Here is a 13,483-nt window from a genome sequence, read left to right as displayed (position 1 = left end):
GTGTGAAAACGATATGATTGAAAGGTTTTATTCTTTTTGCTATAGATGTCATTGGTATCATTAATTCAAGTTGTTTGTTGCTATCTAAATTAATGAGTTGGTATTCGGTATTATCTTGTTGGAAGTTTGGCAAGCAAAATAACAAAAATAGAAATTTTAGTCATACCCATAACCCAGTCACTTTCCTTCTTTGTTTCATCCCAATGCCAAATCATTAACTGGAGACAATTCAATTGTAGCTTTGAATTTTTTTTTCATCACCAATCATCGCAGATAATGATTGCAGATAGGAATTCAATTTTCAGCAGACATAAGAAGTTGCTACGTGATCTCTTCCTATTTGTTTAACATTAGTGAACAGAGTTATCCTATATTTATACTAACGGTCCATTAAGTTTGAACTCATCTTCATAAAAGAATAGCGAATATAACGATATTTTAAACTCACTGACTTTAAATCCTAAATCCGTCTATCCCGACCCCATGGCTCGGCACTTGGCACCTATCAAGGGAATATCCAGAGGGTCCTTTGTATCTGCAGTTTCAAGTAACCAAAGGAGAAAATTGCAAACCAAATTTTGCATCATAATCCCTGCATTATCTGCACATTTAGCCATCACTACCAATTTAAACTCTGACCATTCTTCAGAACTGTACCTAGACAGACAAATTAGCACACAGAATGAACAAGTTGTCAACTTTGGATATTTCTTGTGAATAGCAGTTTCAATTCCAACAGCATCATGTCACCAATGGGGAAAAGACACCGAAAAGTGGGGGGTGGGGTTTGGGGGGGGGGGGGGCACCATTGGCACCCGAAGAGTGATTTACCACTTCAAAGATAAAGAAATAAACGAAACTCATTCACGTGGTCATCTAAATCGACCTCAAAACAGCAGTGTTGGACATACATAAATGAAGAAATAGCATAAATGAGTATAGTAGTTGTTTTCTACGTCTCCTTGCAACTCTTCTACACTCAAGAGTTTACAGAATGAATCCAATGCACCATAAAATGGAAAAGAAGGTGAATACAAGACAAATATCGTGTATGATTTACATAATAGAAAAAAGGAAACAAAAGAAAAAGAAATGCACAACAGAACAAATACGGTATGCACAACTCAGGCAAGGAGATCACAGTAAACAAACAGCTCTCCATGAATAGCATTCCTCTGATACTTCTTTACAGTGGCACCATATAGAAAATTGGATAGATCCGTCCTTACAGATTTACACGAAATCTTGTCCAGGCTTTAGATATAGCAATCTCCGTGAAGGCGCTGGAGGAGCCAGTCCAGGGATATCCCTTATGTCTTTGTTGTGGGGATTCACAACCTGAAAGCATAAGAAAAGAAGCTGTTAAACAGAACATTTAGCAGATAGTCTGGTGAACAACTTAACAGATTGCAGACGTAGAATGCAGAAATAGGCTAAAAATAGTGAGAGCCCGAAGATGTCACCAACTACAATCAACACCTTTTTTCCGACCTACAGTCAGCACTTGCATAGAAAAAATATGAGCTCTTTTATGCATCCACGCAGACAGTAGACACTAAAGCATAGTAATAACATATAACAAAACCGCGTCTATAACAATCTCAAAAAATGGAAAGCCTTTTTCCGAAATTTCATGACCTACACATCTACAATTTTAAGCAGAACTGCAACTCTTTTTTTTGGGTGGGTGATAAGTGGCAGAACAGCAATATGTGGTCTTGAGTTGAACTAAGCAAGGATATCAACAATATATTTATTTGCTTAAACTAACCCATGGCATGAGAAACTACCTTCACAACAATTATGGCAATTACACCACAGACAATGAGGAAGAGGAAAAGCATGATGCATTTATCCGTGGCAACCTGAAAAAGTTGGGAGCTAGATTAATTAATCTACAAAGAGAAAGAAAGAACACAAACAGTTTATGGTAAAGAAAGAACACAAACAGTTTATGGCATAAATATGGGGGACTTTACAAACACACCTGCCGTCCAATTTCCTTGACAAGCTGGGATGCCTTTTTAATGGAGAACTGAATTGTGTCAAGCTCATTGACAACACGACCCATTTGATCAGTCTACATAACAAAGAGACTACCAATATTTATACGGATGTTCTAAAACCAACAAAACAAAGGAGATGAACAATTATGATGATACTCACTTGGCCTTTCAAGGTAGTAGCGGTTTGTGTTCCCACTTCAAGTGTTTGGTGAACAACCTACAAATTAGAAATAACTTTAAAATACGGATGGTAGATATCCCGAAACAAGCTTAAAATACGGATGGTAGATATCTTGAAACAGCGTCAAAATGAACTATGAACCTGTTTGGACCGCTCAATGGCTTGATCAGTTTCATCCATTGTCTTATTTCCAGCACTGATAAGCTCCTGATTTGACATTGCTGCAAGAAAATTAAAATGAATGAGAAGACCAGAAAAATGGGTCCACAAGTTGCTTGATGCATTCTCATAACGATACATTAAGATATAAACCAGTCAAGTGATGCATCCAACTATTGCTAGGTCAAATTGGATATGCACAGCTAGTATAAACACAACTGACACATGAACACGGATGATTTTCTGCTCATCTTCACACAGATGCGGAACAGACAAGATATAAGACGGAAAGCTTATCAGCACCATTACAAAATAGAACAGGCTGTGACACATAATTGAAATAATGACTCCTAAAGTAGTAGGGGTAATTAGTCACATTTTATCGTTGCCGTGCTGGTAAAAAAAGATGGTGGCAAGAAAGTGCAGCAGGTCTTTTTGCAATCACAAAAGGCAAAAGGTAATATTTTAATTCCTCATAGCTTCATAAGGTTGTTTAATAGGTGTGTGCCGCATTCGTGAAGGACTGCCAGCGATATACAGGAGGAAAGGCAGAGAGGACGCCAAATCGGCAATGGCCCTCATGGGCTGGGCTATGCACGTGCTAGAGTGGCAATTAAACAGGGAAGGAGGGCTGTAGGTGAATGAATCCAAAGTGATTGTCTCAGTTCGGATTGTTCTCTACAACTCAAGAACGTGAAGTTGGAATCACTAGTAGTCGCGCAGATCAGCGCGCTTTGGGGGGAGGGGGGCACATAAACACTAATGCCTCTTTTTTAGGGGGACTAATACAGTATAAAGCCATGCATATTAAGATCTATTAATGGAAAGCTAAGCAAAAATTACTTCAGAGAAATGCTTCCATCAAAGTCCGAATAATTGGAAAAGAGAAGCTAAACAAAGTCAGAACCTTATAAATATGCTCCCTAGACCTCTCCCTTCAGTCAATCTTGTTTTGACAGTTAAGATTTCTCTTAAAACAAAGGGAAATGCAGCAGTTTCACAAGCAAAAACTGTAACATATAGTAAAACAAAAAGCTATGCAAACAAGTTGACGTTGTGAATCATGGTTCTCATTTCGGAATCTAAACATGGATACATGCTGAAGAGTCGTGCATGAGTAGGTGGTGTTTTGTTCAGACATGCTATCACACCCAGTTTCCTCCTCTCTTTTTTCCTTTCGTATAAAAGTCTATTCCCATTCCACGAATCAATGGCAGCCAACTCTTCCATCAAGCTTTTTAGACCCCAATATACCAAGAATCGGATAGAGGGGAAAACAAAAACAACAGGAGTCTAGTTATAAATCCATCTTCAGTTCTGATTCCAAAACAATCACACCTAGATGGAATTTGAAAATACTGACCACCTTGCCTCATGTGTCCTGAGTTTGTGCATTTCAGATTTTGTGGTTTGTGAATTCTTGATTAAAAGTAAAATCTAATGATTTTCCCTTTTGAACCTTTGTAGAAAATTTAGCCGTACTAATGGGTTATTGCTCCAACCTGATGCCATTTGGACATTTTCCTCTGCTGTTGGTTCACTTGCACCTCCCATGTCAAATAGTTCAACCCTCTTATTGCCAAGACTGCTCATATACCTGCGTAGCAGCAACAGAAATAAGAGAGGTAACAGAAAACATCTGTTAACTGTATCAAAGAACCTAAAATAATAAATTAATAATTAGATAATGAAGGAGCAGCATCAGGTTTTTAAGAATTCTTTTCTTGCGACTCAAATAACTTTTCATTGGCCACAATTTTCTTGAACTTTTAAAAGAAAAATTCCTTTTCAAAAACTTTGACTTAAAAATGTGGGTCTGTACTACTTTTGTATAGTTTCCAAATGCAAGAAATTTTCTTCTGAAGAAGTCAATCCAACTGATGTCAAAAACCAACCCGAGAATTAGAAGGTTTGATCTTTGAATGACAAACCATGTCAATCAGTTTTTTAGAGTAACTTTATTGACAAGTAACAGCCTATTGATGTATACTGGGATTGCATCCTTGAGTCGGTCTCTGTGTATACACATTATATAATTCACAAACCAAGCCATGCAAATCCAAAAATTCATTAACAGCTAAGTACATATCCATCCTCCAAACATTCCACACAATCAAGTTCTACGTGATACAGCACCCGAGTTAAGATAAAAAGAGATGAAACTTTTCTGGGAGCAGAAACCAGAGTGGAAAAAGAAAAATTGGAGAAATTAACTCACGTTTTTCTCAAGGCCACATATGAGTTTAGCTCTTTGATCTGCAAAATTAAGCAAATTTAGAACAGTATTCCATAGAAGTGATATGCATAATATTAATCCTGTGAATGGACCAAACCAAAATGTTAGTTTGGCAAAGACTACTAATCTACTACTACTATTACTACGCCTCAGTCCCAAACAAGTTGGGCTCCGGTAAGACAATGCCCGAAATTGATATTAGCACCCACATATCTTGATCCCTTCGTCACAACCTTTTTTATGGAGATCCAAAGTGGAAAGTGCCGCTTGTGATTTACAAGAGAAACACACCAAAAGACAAAAACATGCTGGTTTTGAAGGATGTGCCGAAGGATTGGTGGCTTAAGTTTTATGTGGATTCACAGACAGCTTGATAGTACACTTGGAAGCAAAAAAAAAAAAGAGTTAATACCCTAAAATCCCCCTAAACTACCATGATTTTGTCAGTTTCCTACTTAAACTATTCGGTGTCCCCAAAACCCACCTGAACTATATTGCCCTTCATATTAAAAAACCCTCATTGCATTCTTAGAGGCGCGTCTAGTACACGCTCCTAATTATCTAAAAAACGTGCCATGTAGCACTACACGTGGCTATTTAACTCAACCTAAAACCCGCCTAAACTATCACGTTTTTGTCAGTTACCTACTTAAACTATCTGGTGTCCCCAAAACCCCCCTGAACTATATTCCCCTATATATTAAAACCACATGTTGGACTTTTAAAGGTGTGTCTGTCTAACTATATTAGCTTATGGTTTGTACAAAGTTTTTATATTGTTTACTCATGATGTATTACTCTCGGATGGTTGATTAATTTTAGGAGTTTTGACCAAAATAATATCTAATGTACTATGTTAATTTTAGATTTAATTGTGATTGTGCGTAATGCTAAACTACAATTGAATAAGTCCTTATTTATATTCACTTTGCAGCACAGTAAAAATATAAATAAAGGCATATAGTGTTGCATTTCTTAAAAAGCATCTTATATTAAATAAAAAAGATTACACAATTAAAATTTCGCAAATAAAAAATCAATTGGCCAACAATTACATTCTCTAAATCCAGATTACATAAAGAAGGTTCAAGAGATTCAACTTTATTCTTTACAAGGTGTTAGGTTTAATAAGAAGATTTAAATTCGTATTCTTTCAACAATATGTGTAAGACATGAAAGAGACTAAAACAAGAAAGAGAATAAATCATTTCAGAGGAAACAAGAGAGGGAGAAATTTTTCCAAAGGAAACTCATACGGAGAATTGAAGAAAAAAGGTTTAAAAATGAGACGAAGGTGAAAAATAAAGAAGAAAAGTAAAAATAATAAGGAAGAATGGTAAAAAAAATGAGGAAGAAAGGTGCATATAACTGAAATAAGGAGAATATTTATTAAAAAAATAAATGTGAAAGAGGGTTAGGCTAATTAGCCATTATTTTCTGTCATGTGAGCCATTTTGATGGCTTTTTTCAGCTGCCACGCGCTCCCAATCGAGTGTTTACACACGTTATGCCATGTCATCAACGAGGGGGTTTTAATATGAAGAACAATATAGTCCAGGGGGATTTTGGGGACACCGAATAGTTTAAGTAGGAAACTGACAAAAACGTGAGAGTTTAAGGGGGTTTTAGGGTATTAACTCAAAAAAATATATTGAGGAAAGTGAAAATGAAACCAAAACTATAATGCCGAAGTGCACAAATCATCAAAGTCTCAATTCAATTGCAGTAAAAAGTGTAACAATAGATAAAAACTTATGTGAAGTAGGAACTCATTGCTTATCCAGTAACCTTAAAATGAGAGTTTAGTTACATAGAATGTCCCTTCCAAAAGTAAACAGTGTTAACTAAATGAAAATGGATAATTGTTTCTCCTTTTCAAGGTAAATGCACTCTTTTGTAACTACAGTACGTTGAGATTGTGCTCTGAGTTTTCATGGTTATTTATTATTTTCAAATCTCACTCTTCGATCAAAGCTTATGTTCAGAACGACAGTGATCATAGCGCAGCGCACAGAAAAAGGGAAACAGATGAATCAAAATTAGCATGTGGTTATAGAATAAACTAAGATAGTCAACCATTGGAGTGCATGGGTTGCTTACCACTTCAAGCCCAAATGGGATTCCGACAAAACCCCTTTTCTTAATTAGAGATTCCAACTTACCATTGATTGCTTCTCATCATTGAGTTGTTTGCTGATCTCAGGAGGATTTCTACTCTCCTCATCTTTAATTTCACGATCAAACTCTTTAATTAACCTTGAAGAAGAATTGGAAAGTAAAAGTATTAACGATCACTGTAACAAGGAAACTAATTATTCGAATTCACAAGTAATAACACAGTTATTTCTGATAAAGTTAAGCACTCTAATAACCTTAGTAAACTAGAAATAAGAACTCGTAAAAAACAGACAAAATTCAGGACCAAAATAAATACTATAATGTCTTTTAGTCGGTATTGAGTTTTTTAATCTTGAGACCTTTATAAAAAAAAGTTTATTCAGCTTAGACATAAACCGTTCTAATTGTTTGAATTCCTGATTTAATTTTGAAGGATCAAACACAATTCTCGAAATTGAAAGAACAAATGTGGCATCACTAAAGGTGGGCAATTCCATCTATACAAGTACGGAATCAGGGAGAAGATAAAAAGTGCTACCTTTTACATTCTCTCATCTTCCCTGTAAGCTCTTCCAACTGTTTACTCTGTCTGTTGGAATCTTTGATCTTATCCAGCTTTTGAAAGCCATTTCTGAGGAAAAATAGAAAAACAAACATGCAAATAAGTGTACAATGCAGTGAAAAGGAAATGCTCAGGGCCATGCACAGGTATTGCCGGTTAAGGAACAGAAATCTGGTAGGAAACCACAAAGCACTCTCAATGAAACAATAGAAACAGAAAAGAGGAAATAAATACTGAACGATCTGCTGCAAAAGCAACAACTATTATTACTACGCCTTGATCTCCAAGCTAGTGGGGCCGGCGTCGTGATTAAAACAAAAGAGCTAACAGTTACAAAAAAATATCTTCACTGGCAGGCAAAAAGCACAATCTTACTAAGACCAGACGCCCTTTGTAACTCTGTGTGTGTAGATAGATAGGTTTTTTTTTTTTTTTTTTTTGGGGGGGGGGGGGGGGGGGGAGACTACAGCAAGTTTCAATTATGCATGTATTCATAGCCGGGGAGAGTGGGTACTGGGATCGAACCAATACCTATAGTTTGGAAGAATCCCACTGATACTGCTGGACTATAAACCTTGGCGGTGTCATATCATCCTTCAATATTTTACTATTTTAACCAAAAAGTTACGAAAAGCACTTTAATGGACAGAGAAGCAAATAGCAATTATGGGTGACACGGGTAACAAATGAAAGAGCATTAATTTGCAATATCATAATCTCCTATTATCTGTTATTGGTCCAACGTACAGTACACTTAGTAAACGGCCTAGTTTCTCATTCTCCGTTAAGATGATTCATTTAGCAATTCAGTCTCTGACATTTTTTTGTCTCATCTATAATACATCTGGGGGCCATAGCATGAGATTATTTGACTAGCTAAAATAGTAAAATGGGGCTCCTAAATCAAGAGCAATAACTTGACAATCATTCCTCAGAAAAAAGAGTTTAAGCTACTATAATAACTTAACAGATTTACTAACCAACAAAGATAATGACTCAGCAGATACTGAAACCACCTCAGAATTCATGACAAGTTAGAAGACATCTCTCAAAGGAGCTCCACCGCAAACTAACTTAAATCTCTAACTGACACCCAACCAAACCCCAAGTTCAAATCAATCAATTAACTAACCTTCAGTGCCAAACTAGTTGGAATGGGCTATACAAAATCCTCTGTATCATAATTAGACTATTTGTTTAGCCTAGTCGTCAACCTACCACGACACTTTTTCCTGTATCCAGGCTTTATGCTTTTGCACATGCATGTAGGCTGAGCTCCACCCATAACTTCAAATAAATGAATCACCCAAACCTCAACCCCAAATTAGCTGGGTTGGCATTAAGAATTCCCTATATCATTAGACTATTTGTTTAGTCTACCATTAACCAACCACAACCATCTTTTCTTATCCAAGTTCTATGCTTTTGCACATGCACATAGGTGGAGTTCCACCCAAGACACCAAAATAGGAAAAAAATAAAGATTTAACCATCCGGGTTTTTCATTATAGCTATACTGCTATGAGAGGGAGACTTCTCTCATTTCACTGTTGAAGCATAAGAATATAAAGCAATTAAATTCAGAGCCATTCTCACAAAGGAAAGGCAGACAGTTTTCATTATATTCTATAATATCTCCATTAATTGCTCTATCCTAAAGTACAAGCCTGAAAGATTCCATTATTATCTCTACAACAAGAAACAACAACTACAATAACTTCAATCATATCTCAATTAACTGCTCTATCCTACAGTACAAGCTTGAAAGTTTTCATTTTTATCTCTACAACAAGAAATAACTACCACTAAACCCAAGCAGAGGCAAAAAAACAGTAGGTGGCTTCTTCCCATTTCCCTAAGCTTTAGTGTGCAAAGTTACCCCGGTACCTGTAAGGTATACCCGGTGGAATAATTGAGGTGAGTGCAAGCTAGCCCAAACACCATTAAAAAAAATAACTATGACTCAATCCAAAATTAGTTGGGGTCGGCTATATGAATCCTCTATATCTGTCCCACTTCATTTAGGCCCCTTTTATTTCAAATTATTATATCTAAAAATACATAATGCAAATCAAAAATGGAAAGAAAGAAGAAAAAAAAAAAGCAACAGTATTCAACTATTCATTAAATGAAAAAAGAATAAGAAAAAGAATGGAGAATTTACGCTAGGGCTCGGAAATTATCGCGAATTTCTCCATGGATCTGCTCCATTTGTGGGTTCATTTGCAAGTCCAAATTCGCCATTTTTGGGGCCTCCAATTTTCTCTTATTCTTCTTCTTCTTCGTTTATTGCCGGATTAGAACCCCAAACAAATTCCTCACCGGCAGATCAAAGATATTAAAACAATACCCAACTCTGCAAAAATTGACAATTTACCCAGAAATCACACCATTTTTAACAAAATAGAGATTAAAAGTGGCTACTTTTGCAAATAACTGAAATTGAAAACTGATAGCTCTCAAGTTGAGTTTTTAACAAGGGACAGAAAATACATAGAGGGAAAAGAAATTGGATTTGGGATGGTTTAGGGTTCTTGAATGGGAAAAAAAAAAGGGAAAAGAAGGGATGAGAAAGAGAGGAAAAAAAGAATTGATTATTTGTGTGTTTGTTAATAAGGAAAATAATAATGGAAGTACAGGCTGCCAATGGACACTTTTTTCTGTTCTTTTCCTTTGACACCCTTGCATTAGTTTCCTGCACCTAATTATTTTGAAAAATATATAATTTAATTGGTCCCAAAAATAATAGTCGATAATATATATATATATATATATATATATTATTATATACATATAATATATATATTTCATGTACTTTTTGGATAGCAAATATAATTAGTTTCAGTCAATCGATCAATTTTATATTTTGTTTAATTATTTTTGGGCTCCTAACAGTTCTGATTTATACATTGTAAGATTCATTAAAAAATAAATTACTTTTTTTAGAATTTTCTCGTTTTTAAGGTTCGAACTTGAAAAATGTGATTAACGATAAAGAATTGTATTTATGGCATCATAATTCTTGACGGTGACTCCTAATCTCCTACACTATCACACTCTTTAAAGATAAAAATTAATAAATGGAAGAAAAAAAATAAGTATACCTACAGTTATTGGTTTTTGTTTATTATTGGGAAAAATCTATTGTGGGATTTTTACTTTCTACGCGAAATCTCGAATACCAAACTTTGTATATGATATTAAAATTCGAATTCGTCATGTCCATCTAATCATTCAGAGATCAGTTTATATTTATTGGTTTTAGTAAAATTTAATATTTTTGATATGAAACATTAATATAAATATGAGAAATTACTAAAATTATAATTAAATAATATTTTTTGAAGGCACTAAGATTGTAATAAATAACATATTTGAAGCTAAAATTTTAAAAATATATTGTGTTCGTGAACCCATCAAATTTATATTTGAACCAAAACTACCTTTATGGAGTGGTTGTTTTATCCGTCCAAAAGTTGTGTGATCCAAATTAATTAACAATATTAGCCGGTAATTGAGCTGTCAATAGACAAGAATCATTACCGTTAAGAAGTCCACTAATTGCAATATTTTTCTAACGATCACTTTCTTTTGAAAATTATGATTTCGTCCTCTAATTTCTTAATTATTCTAATCCATGCTTTCGAGAAACTTACGTTAACTAATTATTAGGAGAGTCAACCAACGGTTACTGCATTTGTCAGAATTTGACATAAAACGTGCTGAAGGATAATAGCAAAACAATGTGCATCATGAGTGTTACATAAATACTCTACTTACTATATGAACAGGTGCGGAGCCACAGTATCTGGAGCGAGTTCGGTTGAATCCAGTAGATTTGATTCGAATATTGTATTTGTCTTTAAAAAATAATTAAATATATAAAATTATTTAATTTAGAACCCAGTAACTTAAAACGATTAGAATTTCGAACACATAAACTTGAAATCATGGTTCCACTTCTTCATATGAAGATTCTTTTTTTGGTCTCTCACTCACGTTTCGTATGCGTTTTAGGGTCCGACTAATCTGAATTCGTATCGAAAAGTTTAATTATGGGCAAAACGCTACATGCAACGACTATATATTCAGAGCTCGAGCCTCGTCAAGATATTCAGCTAAGGATGAAGAAATACATACCACTAGCATTGTCATTACTAGATATATGAAGATTGATGTAAACATATGGCTTACTAATCCAACCTAATTAATTAGATAGAGTAACAAAAACCTAGTGAGTAGCACATAAATATACTTAATCAATGAGTTAAATGCCTAAATATTTGGTAATGACTATTTTTTTTGGTGTTGATTTGAATACGAATCTTTTTCTTTGATGAGACTACCGTAGTTTAGTAAGGTGGGCTTTTTGGTATAAATATCTGAAATTACACATTGAAACTGTAATCCAAAATCTTTATTTTTCCTTTAGTTTGTTTTTTAAGTAGCCAAATTTGTGTTTCACTCACGTAACGCAAACATTGAGCTCACTTGCACTAACCAATATCGTAAGTCGATAAAATTTGGGGAAAATTTCGCATAAGAACAATTGGGCTCCATATTTTTCAATTTTATAGCTCACATTTCAATTTACAACCAACTAGTCCAAAAATAATAGGCTAATATTCAATATCCAATTCCAATAGGTTCTCGAAATTACTATTTAATTTTTAAAAAAAATTGCTCAAACTTTTAAGTTAATTTTCGAATCAGTAACTGTGACTCAAATATTAGTTCAACAAACCAAATCCATTTGGATGGTGAAAATTAGATTTTTAATAAACTTAAATATGTGGGTTTAAATTCCGAATTTGATTTTGTAAGAAATTTGGAGTGGGTGTTATTTAGACTTGTTAGAAATAGTATAAGGAGGTTGTATATAAAATTTGAAGTCATTTAATGAAGATTTGGATTGGTTTTGAACAAGAATTACAACTGAAAATCGTGGAAGAAGATCGTCTACAGACGCTTGTATAAAGGTGTATAAAAGTGTATAATAGTGTATAAGATGTGTTTATACACTCATATACACTATTATACAAGATTATACATAATTATACAAAAAACTGACTTAAAAACTGACTTCGTCTTCTTCCTTGCGTTTTTTCTGAAATTTAACTCAAATATTGCTCAAATCTACTCCAAATCACTTCAAATTTAAATTTTGAATAATTGATTGACATTGTCAATCAATTAGAACAATACCCAATTCAAACAACTAACAAACTCAAAAAATCATATTTTCAAAAGCAAAGCTTTGAATGGCCTTCAATGGTGGACTTCATGTCACGACCCAATTTCACATATATGTCGTGATGGCGCCCAACACTACAGTTAGTGTAACGACCCGGCCGGTCATTTCAAGAGTTATAGCCCCGTTTTCCCCATTTCTACTTTTTTGTGTGTTATTCAGCTATATTATGTTATATCGGGTTAGTTGGTTCGGGTCCGAAAGAAACTCGGAGTGAATTGAGACACTTAGTCTCTTAAGTAGAAACTTAAGTTGGAAAAGTAAACTGGATGTTGACCTATGTGTAAAAGATCTCAGATTTGAATTCTGATGATTCCGTTAGCTCCGTTAGGTGATTTTGGACTTAGGAGTGCGTCCGGAATGTGATTTGGAGGTCCGTGGTAGAATTAGGCTTGAATTGGCGAAATTGAAAATTTGACGATTTCAGTCGGCAGTGAAAAATTTGATATCGGGGTCGGAATGGAATTCCGGAAGTTGGAGCAGGTTCATAGTGTCATTTGTGACGTGTGTGCAAAATTTGAGGACATTCGGACGTGGTTTGGTTGGTTTTGGCATCGGTTGTCGAATTTGGGAATTTAGAAGTTCTTAGGCTTGAATCCGACGGTAATTTGATGATTTGATGTTGTTTTGAGTGATTCGAAGGTTCGACTAAGTTGGTATGTTGATATATGACTTGCTGGTATTTTTGGTTGAGGTCCCGAGGGCCTCGGGGTGATTCCGGGTGGTTAACGGATTTGTTGAAGTTGGAAAATTACAGCTCGAGCTGCTCCTTCTGCTATTTCCGCACCTGCGAAAGAAAGGGTCGCAGGTGCGAGGCCGTTGGTACGCGTGGGGAGTGCGCAGGTGCGGGAGATGCTGGACCAAGGCTGGGAACGCAGGTGCGAAGAATTGGCCGCATCTGCGAGCCCGTAGGTACGAGGCTTTGAGCGCAGATGCGGAGATGAGGAGTTTGGGTTGGTTTCGCAGATGC

The 13,483-nt window shown here is 35.3% G+C and overlaps 1 protein-coding gene across 2 annotated transcripts; it reads right to left on the bottom strand.

Moving 5' to 3' along the window:
• Positions 1-518: 518 nt before the first annotated feature.
• LOC104116302 (novel plant SNARE 13) lies at positions 519-9,907 on the bottom strand. 2 transcript variants are annotated; one of them, XM_070191464.1, is made up of 11 exons: positions 9,427-9,849; positions 7,239-7,331; positions 6,745-6,838; positions 4,565-4,602; positions 3,849-3,943; positions 2,329-2,408; positions 2,167-2,223; positions 1,988-2,080; positions 1,791-1,865; positions 1,230-1,338; positions 519-657 (listed from the first exon to the last, which is right to left on the bottom strand). In XM_070191464.1, exons 1-10 carry the CDS (start codon positions 9,504-9,506, stop codon positions 1,234-1,236), a joined length of 810 nt encoding a protein of 269 aa, XP_070047565.1. In that variant the 5' UTR covers positions 9,507-9,849; the 3' UTR covers positions 519-657; positions 1,230-1,233. The 2 variants fall into 2 exon arrangements, with proteins under 2 accessions (XP_070047565.1, XP_009625421.1); XM_009627126.4 differs by lacking the exon at positions 519-657 and having other exon boundaries at positions 843-1,338; positions 9,427-9,907.
• Between the last annotated feature and the right edge of the window lie 3,576 nt (positions 9,908-13,483).

The sequence above is a fragment of the Nicotiana tomentosiformis genome, chromosome 12, assembly GCF_000390325.3.
Source record: "Nicotiana tomentosiformis chromosome 12, ASM39032v3, whole genome shotgun sequence".
In the NCBI taxonomy this organism is placed as follows: domain Eukaryota; kingdom Viridiplantae; phylum Streptophyta; class Magnoliopsida; order Solanales; family Solanaceae; genus Nicotiana; species Nicotiana tomentosiformis.
The sequence above is the reverse complement of the archived record's forward strand: the minus strand, read 5'-3'. Positions and strand labels throughout refer to the sequence as shown.

What these genes read in the sequence shown, in the direction of transcription:
- LOC104116302 (XM_009627126.4), bottom strand. Translation starts at nt 9,506, where the DNA reads ATGGCGAATTTGGACTTGCAAATGAACCCACAAATGGAGCAGATCCAT. An exon ending in GATAATTTCCGAGCCCTAGC is followed by an intron (nt 7,332 to 9,426) that starts GTAAATTCTCCA and finishes ATTTTTCCTCAG; the next exon opens with AAATGGCTTTCAAAAGCTGG. An exon ending in AAGATGAGAGAATGTAAAAG is followed by an intron (nt 6,839 to 7,238) that starts GTAGCACTTTTT and finishes TTCTTCTTCAAG; the next exon opens with GTTAATTAAAGAGTTTGATC.